This window comes from Harpia harpyja, chromosome 3 (genome assembly GCF_026419915.1).
Source record: "Harpia harpyja isolate bHarHar1 chromosome 3, bHarHar1 primary haplotype, whole genome shotgun sequence".
NCBI lineage: Eukaryota > Metazoa > Chordata > Aves > Accipitriformes > Accipitridae > Harpia > Harpia harpyja.
This window is the reverse complement of record NC_068942.1, coordinates 56,622,117-56,638,441: the sequence shown is the minus strand read 5'-3', so window position 1 is coordinate 56,638,441 and position 16,325 is coordinate 56,622,117. Positions and strand designations below refer to the sequence as shown.

At 52.6% G+C, this 16,325-nt stretch overlaps 3 protein-coding genes across 3 annotated transcripts in view; 2 read left to right on the top strand and 1 right to left on the bottom strand.

Annotated features, from left to right (window-relative positions):
• LTBP2 (latent transforming growth factor beta binding protein 2) overlaps positions 1 to 2,674 on the top strand; it is a 73,863-nt gene extending 71,189 nt beyond the window's left edge. The window contains exon 35 of the mRNA XM_052782728.1: positions 1,775 to 2,674. Coding sequence (XP_052638688.1) covers positions 1,775 to 1,941 — 167 coding nt within the window. The 3' untranslated portion in view covers positions 1,942 to 2,674. The remainder of the gene's footprint in view (positions 1 to 1,774) is intronic.
• A 662-nt stretch (positions 2,675 to 3,336) lies between these two features.
• Positions 3,337 to 5,486, bottom strand: NPC2 (NPC intracellular cholesterol transporter 2). Its single transcript, XM_052782727.1, has 4 exons — positions 5,337 to 5,486; positions 5,148 to 5,255; positions 4,737 to 4,909; positions 3,337 to 4,119 (listed from the first exon to the last, which is right to left on the bottom strand). The coding sequence occupies exons 1-4, from the start codon at positions 5,419 to 5,421 to the stop codon at positions 4,033 to 4,035; spliced, it is 453 nt and encodes a 150-aa protein (XP_052638687.1). The 5' UTR covers positions 5,422 to 5,486; the 3' UTR covers positions 3,337 to 4,032.
• Positions 5,487 to 9,809: 4,323 nt separating this feature from the next.
• ISCA2 (iron-sulfur cluster assembly 2) lies at positions 9,810 to 11,244 on the top strand. The gene is made up of 4 exons (XM_052782718.1): positions 9,810 to 9,913; positions 10,076 to 10,244; positions 10,383 to 10,498; positions 10,689 to 11,244. Exons 1-4 carry the CDS (start codon positions 9,852 to 9,854, stop codon positions 10,861 to 10,863), a joined length of 522 nt encoding a protein of 173 aa, XP_052638678.1. The 5' UTR covers positions 9,810 to 9,851; the 3' UTR covers positions 10,864 to 11,244.
• Positions 11,245 to 16,325: the final 5,081 nt, after the last annotated feature.

Sequence of the window (16,325 nt, the reverse complement as noted above, 5' to 3'; positions counted from 1 at the left end):
GACCTAATCACTCACAAACCTGGTCTGCTTAAGGGAATGGGGGTGACCAGTCTGTAATTCTGGATTCTCCCTTCTCTGTTTTTGAAGGTAGTTACCAGATTTACCCTTCCTTGGGTTTCTGAAACCTCCTTTACTCTCCATCTCAGAGAGAACTGCCAACTTTTCAGGGACTGCAGGACCATGTGAAGATGAGTTGCAGCAAGCCTTTAGCAATATGGATGTAACTGCTTCATCTAGCCCATTGTCGAACCTCTCCATCACAGTGTGGCCTTTCCCTCCCTGTACTCCTGCACCCTCATTTAAACACTTCAAACATGGTCTGCACCCTGTCTGGTCACCACAAGCATTTTTATGATGACTGGAACAAAGCCCGCGTTAGCTGCTCCAGCCAGCTTGGCTGGCTTTTGTTTCCTCTGCCGATAAGGACCAGACCAACATTCCCCATTGTTTCCTGCTAACATATTTATGGAGCCTTTGCTTGTTGCTTTTCCTGTCCTGGACTAATTAGCACTCATTTTACACTGGAGCCTGTCCCGTCCCCCCGTCCCCCGTCCCCCCCTTCTGAGGAAGCCCGTCCCATCCATGGCAACGTTCTGGTCCTGAGATTTAGCCTGTTCAGCCGCTGCTTTGGCTGCATATGAAGGCTGCCTTGTTCCCCAAGCTCTCTCATCTCACACTTCCCCTCTCTTCCTTCTCCCTCCCATGACTGCTGTGCTTTCTCCCACAGTGCCTGGAGGTTTTGCTTCCAGCCTCCCTCCCAGGGGTTGCACTTCCCTTTCTTTACCAGATGGCCCCCTCCACCTGTGCTACGGGTAACCCGAGGTCCCCAGAGTGGCAGAGCTCTTCAGTCTTCCCAGGGGGTCTGTCGGTCACTGCTGGGGGCCTTCACTCTCCCTTGGGTGGCCAGCTGAACCCATCAGCTGCTCCCCACTCCTCCCTGCCGATATGTGGGGGGGGGGGGTTGAGGCTGGAGTTTGTGGTCAAAGGGCTTGGACCTGCCTTGGCAGGTGAGGATTTGGGGTCTGGAGGTCCTGTGGGTGCAAACGAGGACTCGGGTGCACAGGGATGCTCTGCCTAGCTGGTGGCCCCACCACAAGTTGGGGTAGCTTGGGCAGACTTGTCCAGGGAAGTGCATTTAGCAGAGCAGACTCGTCGCAGTGGGGCAGCTGCTGTAGGGCTCGCGTACATGCTCTAGCCCAACGGCGAGCCCGCTAAGTAAGTGAGCCCTTTGGCACAGTTTGCAGGTTAATAAAACAAGCCCTTGTTTGTGCAGTGTGAGGTCCCTCTATGTTCTGGTCCTGGAGGTGATAATCAGCCTCTCAGGGCCACCATCATCTGCCTTCTTGGTCTTGTCAGATCAGGAAAGGGTGTTTTCCAAGGCTGAAGGTGGCCTTTCTCCCAGATCTTACGCTAGCACAACTTATTAGCAGGAAACTGCTAACCCGAGGGTGTCACCAGCTGCAGAGCATGGGGGGGGCCTTATCTGGTGTGCATTGCTGGGGGGGGGGGGTGCTCCCTCCTGTGCTGGCATGTGCTGGGCGATGCCAAATGCTGGGGATGTCACCCTTGGGGACTGAGGGGGCTCTGTGGATGTACTGAGGGGTGTGGGAGGCTGGTGGGGTCATGGTGGGCATCCTGGAGGTGTTGGGGAGGGGCATAGGGCACCTGTGGGGGAGGGCTGGGAAGGAGTGGCAGCGGCACAAGGAGATCTTGGCTGCAGGCTGGGACTGCTCACTCTGCCACTGGCTCACCCCCATCCTTCTCCTCCTTGCAGACATCAACGAGTGCGAGGAGGTGGGTGGCCCTGAGCCCCTGTGCCGGGGTGGCACCTGCGAGAACACTGAGGGCTCCTACCGCTGCCACTGCTCACCAGGCTATGTGGCCCTCGCCCAGCCCCACCACTGCGTGCCCCAGACAGCCCAGAGCCCAGCGGCAGCGTAGCTCTAGGGGAGCAGCAGTGAGGGTGCCCCCGTCCAGTGCGTGGCTCTGGCACCCGGGACCTGGGAGCACGGAGAAAGGCCCCCCCGGGGCTGCGGGTGCTTCGAGGTTCTTCGCTTCTTCCCCTCCGAAGCGCACAACTTCCCCACCACCTCTCTGTACAGGCCAGGGCTGAGGTCCCAGCCTCTGCACCCCCCTCCACCCTGCCAGCCCCTGCCGCAGCAGAGCCCACCCTGGACCCCAGCACCCGGCACATCGCCCCGTGCTGTGGAAGCTCACAGGACACCTTCCCCTGCCACACAGCCCCAGCCTCCCCCTCTTGCCCTGCTGAGAAAGGGGCTTCATCTCCCCACCACTGCTGCACTGACCTAGCGACAAGCCTCACCCACATTACGGGTGCTGGCCCTGCTCCTTGTGAAGCATCCAGACCCTAGGCCAGAGCTTTGAGGGGGGGTCAACCCCAGCTTTCTAAAGCTACTGCCTAACCTTGGGGTGCAGGGGAGAGGCCGGAGGGGCTCCAGGGCCAGCTCTCCCTGCAGCCAGCCCAGGCGCATCCCTTAGCCCCGCACTTTGCCTTCATGCCCCACACCGGCTGGGCAGCGGGAGGGGAAGACAGGTCCAGCTTCCTTTCTGTAAAGCTGTTGGTGACCTTTTTTTTTAACCGAGTCTGCTGGAAACTTCTCTCATGTTGTTAAATAAAACATTTATTTTGGGCCTCTGTGGCTCAAGACACTGGGGCTGATCAGAACTGTGCTAGTTTTGCCTCTGCCGAGGGGCATGAGCCACATCCTCCCTGTGGGTCCAGCCTGGCAATGCCACCCCACTCTCGTAAGCCAATTCTTACCTCTCTCACACTGGCACCCAGCCTCCTCCCACTCCTGAGCAGAGACCCTTGCCAGGCCAAATACTTGCTTATCTCCCCAGCCCAGTGCCTGTCCCAGGAGCCAACTCCAGCCCCCACAGACAGCACAGCAGTTGTAGCTGTTCACACACAAGGGGGCTGCAGTTTATGCATGAGAGCATGTAGGTTTCTGCAGTTGGTTCTTGGGCAGGTCTGGGAGCTGCTTTTCCAGCCCCAGAGCCCTCACTAGAAATGTCTTTACCTATGCTGCAGCAAGCAAGGCCATGCTCTACACCACCACCTCCTCAGGGAGCCTTTGCACAATTTCAGGCCAGCACAGGACCAGCAAGGCAGGAGCACAGCCAGACATCGCCAACTAGACACCCTGGCAGCCAGGAGCAGATATGCCTGGCTGCTTGCAGGTCACCTACACTCAGGCCAGCATACCACCTCCATCCATGCCTTCAGCTGAGAAATAAGACCAGCCCATCCCCAACTAGATGCCCACCACTCTGCTTTTCCTCCCGCTCCTCTCCACTCACAGAAGACAACACAAGCAGATTTTGTCTAGCCTTTATTAAAAGGAAAGTTATAAAAAGAGGTTCAGGAGCTCCCAGCAGCTCCGAATTAGTAGTAGTGCAAACCATTGGTTAGAGAAAGAATCATCCCTGCAGAGACATCGAATGCTATTTGGCTTTGCATCCACAAAAAGGAAGTTTTCCCAGCTGCGGTCCTGCCAGCTTGAGTAGGGGCCCAGGACAGAGCAGGCTGCCAGCTCAGGGAGCTCCTCTCCTTCCCTCTCCTTTAGCTGCATGGATGGCAAATGCAAGTCCCAGGGGCATCCCGATTGCGACAGAGCAGAAGTGCAGGAGAGTGGATGCAGCCAGCATTCTACAAGAGGCACTGAAGGGGTTACCAGTTAGCAGCTCAGACACTAGCCAGGTTCATCGCAGAGAAATTCCTTTGTGAGGACAGACGGCTCCATTTCAACCAACTAAAGCACCTCCACAGAGCAGGTGGAGTATGATGCTCAGTCACTCCTCCCCCTTGAGCTGCTGTGAGAATACCCCAGGGGACTCTAAACAGAGTAAGAGCCCTCTGCCCGTGGCTGACCTTGCAGGAACACAGTACTGGCTGCTCAGAGGCTGCAGAGCTCTGAAGGAAGCAGTAAGAAATGCTTATTATATAAAATAATTTGGCCTGTGTTGTCTTCTGTTTTTCCCCTCCCCAAGCCCTACTAATGGCAGGGCTCCTCAGCTGGTGATCTGCACTGGTATCTTCCAGCAGAACAACATCTGGTCCTGGTCATCGACCAGCTCCCACTTCACAATCAGTTTAATCTGAAAAAGAGAGAAGAGCAGAGGGAAATAGAGCATTCAGGAGACTTTAAGGCAAGGACACGGGGAGGGGAGTTGTCACTTGTGTGGAGCAAGGAGGTCCTGGGAGTTCTGCACAAAGAGGATAGCACTAGGGCATTGCCCCCATGGCAGTAGGTGAGCCACGGTCATGCAGTGACTCCTGGAGTATCTTACATGGATGGAGAGTTCTGTTGCGTGACACAGGGGACCTCCACGCACTGCACTTGGATCTCCACTCTGAATAAGCGGAGTGGAAACACCCTGCAGCCTCCCAACTGAACTGCACCCTGGAATCAAGCACCCCTAGTTTGGGAGCATTTGGCTGAATGCAGCAGGCTGTGTAGGGAGGCATACTTGGACAGCTGAAGCCACTTCTCAGCAGCCGGAGCCAGGCTGCTTCCTCTGCTGGGTCTGCCCCAAAGTGGGAAGTTGAGACAGGGTCATACTCACAGCAGAACTGCTACCAGATAGTCTGAGGAGTCTTCTAACCTCCTCCCTCCCCTCCACAGGACAAGGTGTCCTTCCTTAAAGGCAGGTGGTGGGACTGTCCCAGGAAGGATGGTAGCTCTGAGGAGCAGACCAGCTGCCTGCTTACTTACACTGGGGTACTCGCTCTTCACAGGGAGTTTATTCAGGTAGCTGTAGGAATGGCCCTTCTGAATGGGGCACTGGATCCCAGACTTGCATCCATCAGGCTCAGGAATGGGAAAGGGTATGTCCACGTGCAGCATCTCACCGTACACCCTCGCTTTGCTGCCTTGGCTCTCGATCTCTGCAGAACATGGAGGAGCGTGAGCACAGCACCGGAGCAGGGAACACGTTTCTACCTTACACCCTCCCCTCCACATACCCTGGAGGCTGCAAGAACACGACTAAGGGACACTCTTCCTCCCCGGCCACTTCTTCCCACCCAGACCCCTCTCCGGCCACCCTTCCCCACTCCTCTGCAAGCAGTGAGACAGAGGCGATCGCCGCCCCCCTGGCACCCCAGCTGGGGAAGCGATACTTACTGCTGGCGAAGGTGACGTTGATGCTGTAGGATGTCCCCTTGTGGAGCAGGCAGGGCTGCGTGGGGCAGGGGCTCACGTTCACCTCTTGGATGCTGCCGTCTTTGGAACCTGCAAGGAAGAGCCGGGCTTACCGGGCCTTCTCCGCCTGCTGACCGCCCCCTCGCCCCGCGGCCGGCCGGAGCCACTCACCGCAGTCGACGAAGCGGAGGGGCTCAGCCAGGGCGGTGGCGGCGGCGCCCAGCGCCAGCAGCAAGGCGAGCGGGGACGGCACCATGGCGGCGGCAGCGGCGGCGTGAACGGCGGCAGCAGCAGCGGCTCCTCCGCGGGGTCACATGAGCGCGGCGGCCCCGCCCGCCGGTCAGCTGGGGCGCGCCCCGCCCGCGGGGCCGGGCCGGGGGCGGGGGGTCGGCCGGGGCCACCGCGCCCCCCCCCCCCCCCCCCCGGGAGGTTTCCGTGCAGCCGGGTGAGGCTGGACCGCGCTCCCCTGCCACCGCCGGTGCGGTGGCCGAGGGCGAGGCTGCAGCCTGGAAAAGGGCAGCGGATACACCGCCGTGGCTCCTCCGGTACAGGAGAGGACAGCGGGGGGGGGGGTTACTGTGATGGAACTACAGCACTTGGACAGACAGACAGCCTGGAAATCCCCATTCCTGGGCTGTACTGGCGCATTCAGTGCTAAAGGGCAGCGGCTGGAGGACACGCTCACGTACAGCCAGCGTGATGGGCTGGGAAGCTCTTTCCCTGCCTCTGCTGAGGGGGGAAAAAATAAACATGAAGAAGCTAGCGTAGTAGACCGGCCTGTGGCCTTACTTGTTACTTACTCCATACCTCATGTTCTGCAGGTTCAAAGCTGTCCGTGCAACGCGAGTGCCGAGAGTTACATCTACTAAGTAATTGGCGTGGCTGTTGCCGTGCAGAGAGTGCGTACAAGTTAGTCCTGCTTCTTAAACTTGTGAAACGCCAGAGACTTCCAGCTTTATGCTGTGGATGCTGAGACAAACCAGGGGACAATTAAAACACTTCAGAAAGCATTTGACCCAAGCTAAAGTTTACAGCTTTTCACCAATTTCACATGGTAGCAAGTGTTACCCTTAACGGGGTCATGTCAGGAACACAATGGAGAGAAAGGCACGCGAGTGCTGATTTGGTAGGAACAGAGCTGACACAGCTTCCCCCCTTCGGACCTCTGTCCCAGTGAGGTGTCTGCCTACTCAGCTTCAGCTGCGCTGCCAAGTGACTCAGAGGTGAAACCCCCACGCTTTGCTCAGGCTCTCCACAAAGGGTGTCACACCAGAAACCCCGGAGGTGTTAGCAGGACTGAGCGGGACTTGCTCTCATGTGTCTCTGCTGAGCAGTTCAGCTCTTCAGAAGAAAAGGGATCCCTTCCTTCAGAAAGGGGTGTGGGGTGCTTTTTTTTTTTAAAGGATTCTGAGTAAGCATTCAGTTTGTAGAGGCCTCAAAAAAACCCAAAGACCCTGCTGAGACTAAACCGTATATTTAAGTCTGCCTAGCACACTTCATAACCGACCCAGATAAAGTCTTTTCCTTGCACATGGGAACTCATGCCCTTAGAAAGGCTTTTCTTCTCCCCATCCTTCAAGTCTTACAGATGGTAAACAAAGCCGCCTATCTGACTGCAGGGAACAGAAGTGCAGTCGGGTCAGAGCAACACCACAAACTGCTGTCACACATTCACAGGATAAGCACTGTCATGCTTGGGAGCAAATTCCACAATGCATTAAATCAGGAAGCCTCCCTGTGAAACGGCTCAACAGATATCTTCTCTTCGCAGATGCTTTTGCACAGCGGCAGTGACTACGTACATACAACTCTACACGTATTTCAAAGGCTTTGAACTAAAAATCATTGAATCTAGGATCAAAATTAACACATCTATTCCCCCCCAGACCTGGATTAATAAAAAGCCTAAGAAGTGTAAGTTTGTAAAATTACAGCCAAGGCCTTTACACAAGAAAGAAGCAGAAACCTTCTGCCCAAGGTTTTTTAGCTGGTATCACGCATTACCATCATGCCAGTTTTGCAATAACAGCACTAAAGCTTAGATTGCCCAGGGCAGCATAAGCATTATAGGCCAAACAGACCTTGCTTTTAGGCACATGCCCCTTTCAACATCTGATACAGGACATGGGCCTCCAGGTCACCTTGGAGCCCCAAATACTTCAGAAAGACTCGATTCAGCTTTAGGCTGGTCTCATTATTTTGCAGACAGGGCTCCTCCCAGATTACCAACATCTCAGGGAGCTTGTGCTAACGTGCAGAAACACCAGGAGAAAAGGCTAAGAAAGCCAACAGATAAATTCTTTCCAGCAAGACTGATACTCAAGTTCTTCATTTCTGTAATCCAACCAACTCTATTACATGAGGAAAAAGTCTAAGGTTCCACTTTATGAGCTACCTACACCCAATGAATCCAAATCCCTCTAACAGCATTGCACTTGCAGCTCAGTAAAGACGCACCTGCAGGCACTACAGCAGCAGTGAATACAGAAGTCAGGTTCTCAAGAAAATCCACATACAGAGACTAATCAATTTTACCATTCTTTCAGCCAGAACATGCTCCTTTTGCTACAGACCGTCAGAATTCACGTCAAAACGCATCACAATCCGCTCTTGGATTCAACACCACACTGGAGGTTTTATTATCACCAGTTTCTGAAGCACTGAAACAAGTTCAGCTTTCCACCAAAACAGATACAAGATGATTTAAGCATACACATTGCAGAGGAGAGTAGAGCAAAATACCTAGAGAATTCAACTCACAGACAAATCTCTTCAATACAGTATGCTTAAAGAGAGCTAAACGAACTCCCCAAACCCAGATACCACAGACCAGAATAAGAAGGGGAAAACAAAACACAACCAAACCTAAAACCAGGTTACACTAAGCTGTCAGGAACAAGATGACCAACAAAATCACAGCCCAGGAAGGAAGAAAACCTAGACTGTAACTCTGGGTGAGAGAAAAACACTACCATAATACACAGCTAACAGAAGCAAAAAACCAGCCCAACGGTAAGAAAGAGGTACAAAGAAGTAGCTGTTCTCTTTAGTTACACCCACCTCTCCTAGCTGCTCCAAAAATTTGCCCCCAGCACCTGAGTCACTCATCAGCATAATAGATTATTAATTAGATTAAATTAACTCTGAGTAAGGCTAGCTGGCTTCTTTCTCATTCTTTCAGTCTGCAGTAATGATCTGAGCAACATCCCGAAGTGCCTTGAAGGTACTTGTGACACTTCGGACACTTAACACTGGTAAAAATGAAGGCAATTAGAAAGTAAGAGTGTCTGTTTTCTGGGGCTATATCCATTCTCCAAAAGGTGCTGACAGTGACTACAGTCACAACACAAGGAAATGCAGTAGGATCGGTCTAATACACCCTGCAGGAGAGAGAAGGAATGCTGGTGCTGTATGGAAAGCAGGCATGATCCCCCACCTTTTCTCCCAGAGTTCTTGATTTGCTCCTTCGGATTCATCTGCTTTTGGGATGCCACATTGATAATAACTGGAGAAACACCCCAATATGTTTTTAAAAACATTAAGTGTTCTGATGGGGATTCATCAGCCACTGCAGGTACCTACATTAATACCAGCCCCCCCGGGACTCTGCCTGTGATACTTTCCTGGCTTTATCCTAACGTTGTCAGAGTTCACCCAAGAGCAAGCAAGAGTAAACAGCTCAAACCAGTCTTTATTCACATGCTCAGGGTGGGACAAATAAGCAAAAGCATGTGGTTGCAAAAGCATCGTCTTGCTTGGAGCGGGACGGGTGAGAAAGCAAACCGTCACAGGGTCCCCTGACGTTCAGTCACCCTCTCCCGCTGGGATGACTGGTTTCCCTCCGCCATCCCACTGTGTGACCCTCCACAGGCCTGGCCAGGGGCGAGGAACAGGATTCCTCCCCCAGAAGCACATGAGGAAGAAAGAGATTAAGACTCTTAACCGTGGACGCATCCGTGAGCGACCGGCCAGACCGCTGTCACACGGCAGACGATGGGGAGGAGGAGAAACCACCGAAGGAAACGTCCCTCAGGCGGCTACAGGGCAGGGCCGGCCGGGCTGCCGGGGGCCCGGCTCCGGCAGGAGGGAAGCCAGGAGCGGGGGGGACGGGAAGGACGGTGGGGGAGTGCGGGAGGCTGAGCACTAATCCCCTCCGCGGGGTGTCTGAGCTAAGCCCCTGCCTGGTAAAGGAGAGCAAACCAGAAAAGCCAGGACCGGGGAAAAACCCTAAAAACCCTTCAGTCGGGCCCCGCGTTTGCTCCCCTGCTCGCCTAACTCCCCCTGCGGCGGCTCCTTGATCCCCCTCGGGGTCTCTGGGTTCTGCTCAGGGTAAACAACCCTCACAGCTAATTCCAGGACAAACACGCTCTGCTAGAGAGCGCTGCCTTATTTATTGCATTGCTCTTTACTGGTTTGTTACTGGTTATTTCCCTCCGTGAGCGTCACCGCTTGTGAAAGCAAACACCCCCAAGGACTAACGGCGGCTCCCTGCCTTTACCGGGGACCCACCGCGCCGGCCGGGCCCGCCCGGCGGGGCGGGCAGCGCGTTGCCTAGCAACCCCCACCGGCTCAGCACTTCCGCCTCGGCGGGCGCCATGGTGGCCCTCGCCGGAAGCGGCGGCGGCGGGCAGCCAATGGGCGGGCGGGGGCGGGGCGCTGAGGCGGGCGTCGGGCGTCGGGGGCAGGATGGCGGCGCCGGGGGCTCTGAGGGGCTGGTGGAGGTTGGCGTTGGGCGGCCGGATGAGGAGGTACCGCTCCGCGGCGGGCCCGCTCGGTCCCCTTGGCCTCTTGGGAGGGTGCCGAGCCTCCCCGCTGTGCGGCAGGAGGTGGCGGGGGCCGGGGCCGGGCGCGCCGCCCCGTGGCGGGGACCCCCCTGAGGGTGCCCCTTTCCTCCCCTCTCCCTGAGGTAGCTGGTGTCCCGCTCCGCTGCGCCGAGGACGAGCGCTGCCGAGGCTCCCGCCGCGCCCTGCCTGTGCGGTTGGCCGCCCGCTGCGGTGGGCATCGTCCTTCTCCCAGCCGGGCCCGACGGAGAGCGACCCCAGCGAGGGACAGGTCTTCCTCAGCGAGAGCTGCGTGAAGGTAGGGACCCCGGGAGGCAGCTCGGGTGCCTCTGGGAGGGATTTCCAAGCTGCCTGCTCTGCTGTGGGCACATAGGGGAGGCGTTTGAGTGTTTGCCGGTTTGTTCAGCAGGTCTTTTAATCCTCTCCTCCTTTGCAGAGGCTGCTGGAGATCACAGAAGGCTCAGAGTTTCTCAGGCTGCAGGTGGAAGGAGGTGGCTGCTCTGGATTCCAGTACAAGTTTTCCTTGGACACAGTTATCAATCCTGATGACAGGCAAGGGCAAAGGGGTGTAGTGGTGGTCAGGTGTGACTGTTCTTTGCAAAGGTGATGAGAAGGGGGTGTGTGACATGACAGTACCTTGCGTTGAAGGGAGGGAGCCTGTGAGATAAGGAAAGTGCTCAGGCAGTGCTTCTCTGTTGGGTCTGCAGCACAGTTAATGGTTAAATATGCTGCTTTTCTGCAGGGTGTTTGAACAAGGTGGTGCCCGTGTGGTCGTGGATGTGGACAGCCTGGCCTTTGTCAAAGGTTCCATGGTGGACTTCAGCCAGGAGCTGATTCGCAGCTCCTTCCAGGTGGTGAGCAACCCCCAGGCAGAGAAGGGTTGCTCATGTGGGACTTCCTTCTCTGTCAAATTCTGACTGGACTTCCTATGGATGGACACTGTCTGCAGAGGCTTCCTGGCAGTCTTCAGAGGGTTTTTGCTTGTTGTTTTCCCAGCTGCTCCCTTTCATCTCCCTCACCCTGTAACACAGCTGTTACATATGACTCCAGCTGTGTGTGTGTCTGCACTGAGCCTATCTGAAAGACTTGTTGGCCTTCCCTTCAGAAACACGAAGTAGCTGTGAGCACGCACATGGGAGCATCTTCAGCGCCTTGTGAACCACTGGCCAGGTGGTGCTGACTTGCCTACCCTGTCCTGAATGTGGAACCACTTAACTGCTTGTCTCTGCAAGAGAAGGCTGTATGTATGTGTGTGTGTTTATTGAAAGTTCTTACTAAAAGAAAGTCTTTGATTGGTATTGCTCATGCATTCTCACACAGGTAGAATCTGGGTTCTTTCAGCCTACTGTTGCTTATTCCTTGTCTTCCAGCTGAATGGGACTTGGAGTCTTTCTCCCATACACCTCCCAGTGTTGCTGACTCTCCACTTCCCAACTCACAGTGGGCTTTTCCAGATATTTCACTGTTCTCCTTTCCAGCAGGCTTCTCTCGGTCCCAGGAACCTACAGTGGTTTTGCTGTCAGTCCCTGGGATGAAAGTTTTTACTTGTTTAGAGTAAGTGAAACTAAAAAAATTGAGGTAGGAAGAATTAGTAGCTTATTTCTTTTCTTTAAAAAATAAAAAGCTTGTGTATATATATAAAAATAAAATACACAGCTGTCCATCCCCCAGTGCCATTTTAGGCTGTTCCTAAACCTGGCTTAGAATTTTAGGTCATACAGACTCTCAGGTTTCATAGTGTGTCTGCTGCCTTCCTGTGCCAGCAGGAAGGGAAGTTCAGGTGACACAGGCAGAGGAGGATCTGAAGTACTGCTTAAGGGTCCTCAAGTCCTTTTGACTTAGTTGTCTGAGAATCTTTTCCATAACTTTCTTCACCGTTTAATCTCTGTCTAACTTTTGCGTGGTTTGATGAAAGAATGAAATAGCTCCTTTCCTTTCTGAAACTCCCATAGAATGGGAAATCTCGAAGTTTCCAGAGCAACATCCTTTTGATTAGTTGTTTTCTGTAGTTTTTTATCTAGCACTAGATGTCTTTTAAATCAAAGTGATTCACCTGCTTCTGGGTGAAAGGAGAGATGGGGAAGCTATTTTTGTTCCCTCTCTTATGTTTTATCTGATCATAACCAAATTGTCTAAGACTCGAGTCTTTCACATGAGTGTGGGAACACTGCATGACTTTGGTCTCAAGGAAACTGCTTATGGCAAACCATGAGCTTTTTAAGACTATGCCACAGGCACTTTTGTTGTTAAGCTTCCCAAATGCCTTTCTAAACTAATCAGCAGTGCATATGTACAGCACTGATTTGCCTATTGATTTCTAGCATTCAGAGGGTTGATAACTAGTTTCAGTTTCATCTGTAGAAGTTACAGGAGTTTGTATGTGATCTGCTCTGGCTGTCACATGGGGAATATGGATGGGATTTGGAGCAGCAGCTCTTTTTGTTTAGCCCTTTGCATTTCCGTTTCCTGCAGTCAACAAGTTCTACCTAGTTATGTTGCTATCAGAGGGAGCTGAATGTAGCACTGTCCCATTTTTTAAAAGGGAGCAAAAGGATGTGATTAAAAGACTTGTCTAAACCCCTGCAGGATGTTTTGGCCCTACCCTTATGCTCCCAGGTCTTGAATGTGATGTCATCCAGAACTGCCTTTGAAAAGTGTAAGACCTACAAGCTTGTGTAGGTAGAAAACATTAGATAAACTCCTTTTCTTTCAGCTGGGATAACTGAGCAATGAAAGTTGGTGGGAGGAATTGCTTTCTGAACCAGGAAGTACAGATCCGTTCTTGATCCATTTCACACAGTCCGACCTTGGTTAAGTCTCTTTCGGGATCTTCCATGGGAAATAAAAGTGCAGGAGTAGTGCTGGGGAGGTAGCAAACCAGTAGCTACCAAGGCTTTTTTTTCCCTAAACTAAAGCCTGCCTTCAGCCCCTGTAGGCATGCAGCCTTCATCTTGAATTACTGTTCTTAGTAAATGTAAATACGCTGTCTCTGTTCAACCTAGCCAGGTTCCACCTGCCCTCACTCACACTACACTGATGAAGTAAATCAAGCAAGTGCTGGAGTGGAGTGCCACCCCTTTCAGAGAATCTGCCTTTCCCTCCCAGGCACTATACAGAGGATGAGGCTTTGGGTCTCCACCAGTGCCACCAGCAGCATTGCTGGGCTGATAGGGAAGCTTACATGTGTGGCTTGCTCTGTCTGCGGTTCTGGCAGTACTGCTCTAACTGCACTAGGTGGACCCCTTACTACTTGGGTGTTGCTGTGCTGAACATACACAGGCATTTCGACTTCTGTCTGGGGTGAGGTTGGATCTGCTCCATGCAGGGCCTAGGCAAGAGCGAAAGTCTCTTTGCAGCTGCCTGTTTTGGAGGCAAGCTGGAGCTGAGTTCATCTGGTATTGCAGCAGTGTGGTCTCTAGACCAGAGAAATTGCTAGGAGCTGGAGAGGTTCCAGCTGTACATGTTGCTCTTGGCCTCCTAGTCCTGCTTTCTGGGAGCAGCTGTGATCTACTGGCCAAAGCTATTAGTCTTCCAGTTCCCAGGAGGGAATGGGTGCAAAGGGCTGTCTGTCACCTCCAGAGTCCTCCTGACTCTTAAAAAAGTCTGTCAGTGCATCAGAAATTGAACACTTCTGTCCACATTAGCAAGTCAGCAAAGGGGGTCCTGTAGCAGAGGGGGGTGAAGGTGACCTTGGTGAATTTTGGCTGTGTAGGCAGAAAAGGCTAGATCCTGGCTCCTACGGAAGAAAAAAAATAAACACCTGTCAAGGTTTGTACACTGAATAGCCTTAGGGGGCAAAAATGGCACCATGCTGTAGGCTGTGGGGTAAGACCAGCAGTGCCAAGAGAACGGTGCAGAAGATTAGACAGGAGATGTGGTTCTGCCTGGGCTGTGAGGGACTGGCAAGGCACGCCTGTGAGGGGCCCGTAGTGTGGGGATAGGTGGGAGCCCTTGCACGGAACCACCGAGAAAAAGCAGGAGTACGGAGCTGGAGGTGCCGCCTTCGCTTCATGGCAAATGAGAAACTGCAGTGGAAATTCTTTCTCTGCTCCCACATGAAGAAGGAGGATTCTCTCAGTTCACCCACCTTACAAGGAATGAATGATCAAGAAAGATATTTATGGCAACCTACGTTAAGATGAAACTTCAAGGGAAAAGGGCGCAATCATTGGTGTCACTGACAGGCGGGTAGAAGAGGATGAAATAGAAATCCTTACTTTCGCGAGGGCTTGTTGGAGCTCTGCAGGGACTTGTTAGTAGACAACCAGCACATCCTCAGCCCATGACTGGCTCTGTTCTTCAAATTAGGTATCTACCATCACCTATTAACTGTGGGTCTCTCTTCCAGGCTTCGAGACAAGCAGTGGTAGAGAAATGGCAGATTTTTGTCATGTCCCTTTTCTCATGGTTTAGGGATATGTATGAGAATGCCGTGCTTGCCTTGGTGGGCTTCTGTGTGGTACTACTTGCTACAAAGAGTGTTTGGGGGTGAGTGGCTCTTATAAGACTGAGGGCCAGCCTGGGGTAGATGTTAGGGGAACAACTGGCCCTCTGACCGCCAAATTTTTATCTGCAAAATTTCACTAAGCTCAGTCCTTTCCCGTGTGAAATTGCACGTCTGTACAGAGCTGTTGGGTGAATCAGGAAGACAGCTAGGGCTGAGGAGCCAGTACCCCCTGGATGACACCCACCAGGGCTTCTGCTTCCCCCCCTGCCCCATAGTGTAATTTCCTGCCACCTTAGAGCTTGCCTGAGTCCAGCACCTGGGAGAGGAATCACTGAATGGTGGAGGAGGCAGTAACAGGAAGGCAAAAGTGCATGAAAGAAGGTTTCTCTTGTCTGTGTCCCACACTGAAGGCAAATGCTTTTGTATCAGTAAAAAAACCAGAGCAGTATAAACCCCACTATTCACACAGTTAGCTGGGACTGGCCAGAGGACTTTACTGAGTTCAGAGCAAGCGTGCTGCATTTCCAGGATGAGCTGCTACGGCACATGCCTGAGGACTGAACCACACACCTTCTCCACTAGCAAACACAGCAGTCGGGTTCATTAGCAGACGGTGTGATAGGATGTTGACCTTTTTGACTTCGCCACACCAGCTGAAGCTCTTGTCCAGCGTTCACCATGTTCCTCTGGAACAGGCTGTAGCTGCTGGAGAGACTGGCAGCAGAGAAAGGGATAATGTTCCGTAATGGTGTGTTTGATATGACTGTCAGGCAGCCTGGAAAAAGAACCACGATTCAAGGAGACTGAGCATTGGTGAGAATAAACTGCAGCCACCTGTATTTTATCAAATTCTTCCATTTGGGTAATCTTTTTATTGCTTTTTTTTTTTTTTTTTTTTAAGAGGTTGAATCCTTGAACCAAACGCCCTTAGGGGCTAGGTATAGGATTGATGGTGCAGTTTGGATCTTGCTGGGTTCTGAGGAATATGTTTGCTCTGCATGGTTTCCAGGATTAGGATGCAACTGGCTTTGATCTGTGCAGATACCTGCTTAGGAAACAGCTCAGTAGATCATGGACTTGGGGTGGGTTTAGCATCCAGCTGTGGATAGAAACGCAGTGGTGAGGCAGCTGAATGACAGCAAGATGGGCCATTACTCCAAGGCTGTGATTCCTCGCCCTGTGGGGAGCAGTTTGTGCACAGTGCTTCCTGCCTCTGGCCTTCCCAGCATTTGTATGGCTCTTAGTATTTCCTGCTTGAGCAATAAGAGTTTATGGCCCTAGTCTTTGTGGTTGATTAGAGCCCAAGTTTGTGCCCCTGTTTTAATCAGTGCTCATTTACCTTTGGCATCCTTCAGAGGAACAGAATGGTATGTCTTTCAGTTGCCATGGAAACAGTGAGACTAAATGCACATTTCCATGGCAACCTGCCATTATCTTCAGCTCTATCTGTGGGTCTCATTTTCTGACCATGGGGGTGGGGTGGTGAAAATGGAACTTCATCTCTTAAAAAAAATTTTTAAAAAAAGGAAAAGAAAGATGCTACCACCATCATCATCACCACCCCCTTTCCTCCTCTGACTCAGGCTTCGGGCTGAGAGAGGCCTGTGACTACTGCCACCATCCTGTGTGCTGGGGCTCCAAGGTATTGTCTTCAGCTCCTCTCTTTCACCCTTCTAAAAATAGAGACATTCAGAACAATTTGATGACAATGTTCCAGCTCTTCTCTGAGCTCTTTGTTTCCTCAACTAATGCTCCCAGAAAAGGCCCTTGAAGTTAACTGAACTTTCCAACAGGTTCCGAAAGTCAATGTGTCCCAGCTCCTTTTGGTCTGAAGGGACAAGGGTTAATTATGGGGTCTAAGACTCTCAGGATCAGCCTTTGTCTGCTTCGACTGGAGGCACCAGGGCACATCACATTAACCTCAGGAGCGAG

Coding starts and splice junctions, on each gene's coding strand:
- NPC2 (XM_052782727.1), bottom strand. CDS start 5,421: ATGGTGCCGTCCCCGCTCGCCTTGCTGCTGGCGCTGGGCGCCGCCGCC. Junction 4,910..5,147: donor CAACGTCACCTTCGCCAGCA/GTAAGTATCGCT, acceptor CATGTTCTGCAG/AGATCGAGAGCCAAGGCAGC. Junction 4,120..4,736: donor TGAAGAGCGAGTACCCCAGT/GTAAGTAAGCAG, acceptor TCTCTTTTTCAG/ATTAAACTGATTGTGAAGTG.
- ISCA2 (XM_052782718.1), top strand. CDS start 9,852: ATGGCGGCGCCGGGGGCTCTGAGGGGCTGGTGGAGGTTGGCGTTGGGC. Junction 9,914..10,075: donor TTGGGCGGCCGGATGAGGAG/GTACCGCTCCGC, acceptor TCCCTGAGGTAG/CTGGTGTCCCGCTCCGCTGC. Junction 10,245..10,382: donor TCAGCGAGAGCTGCGTGAAG/GTAGGGACCCCG, acceptor CCTCCTTTGCAG/AGGCTGCTGGAGATCACAGA.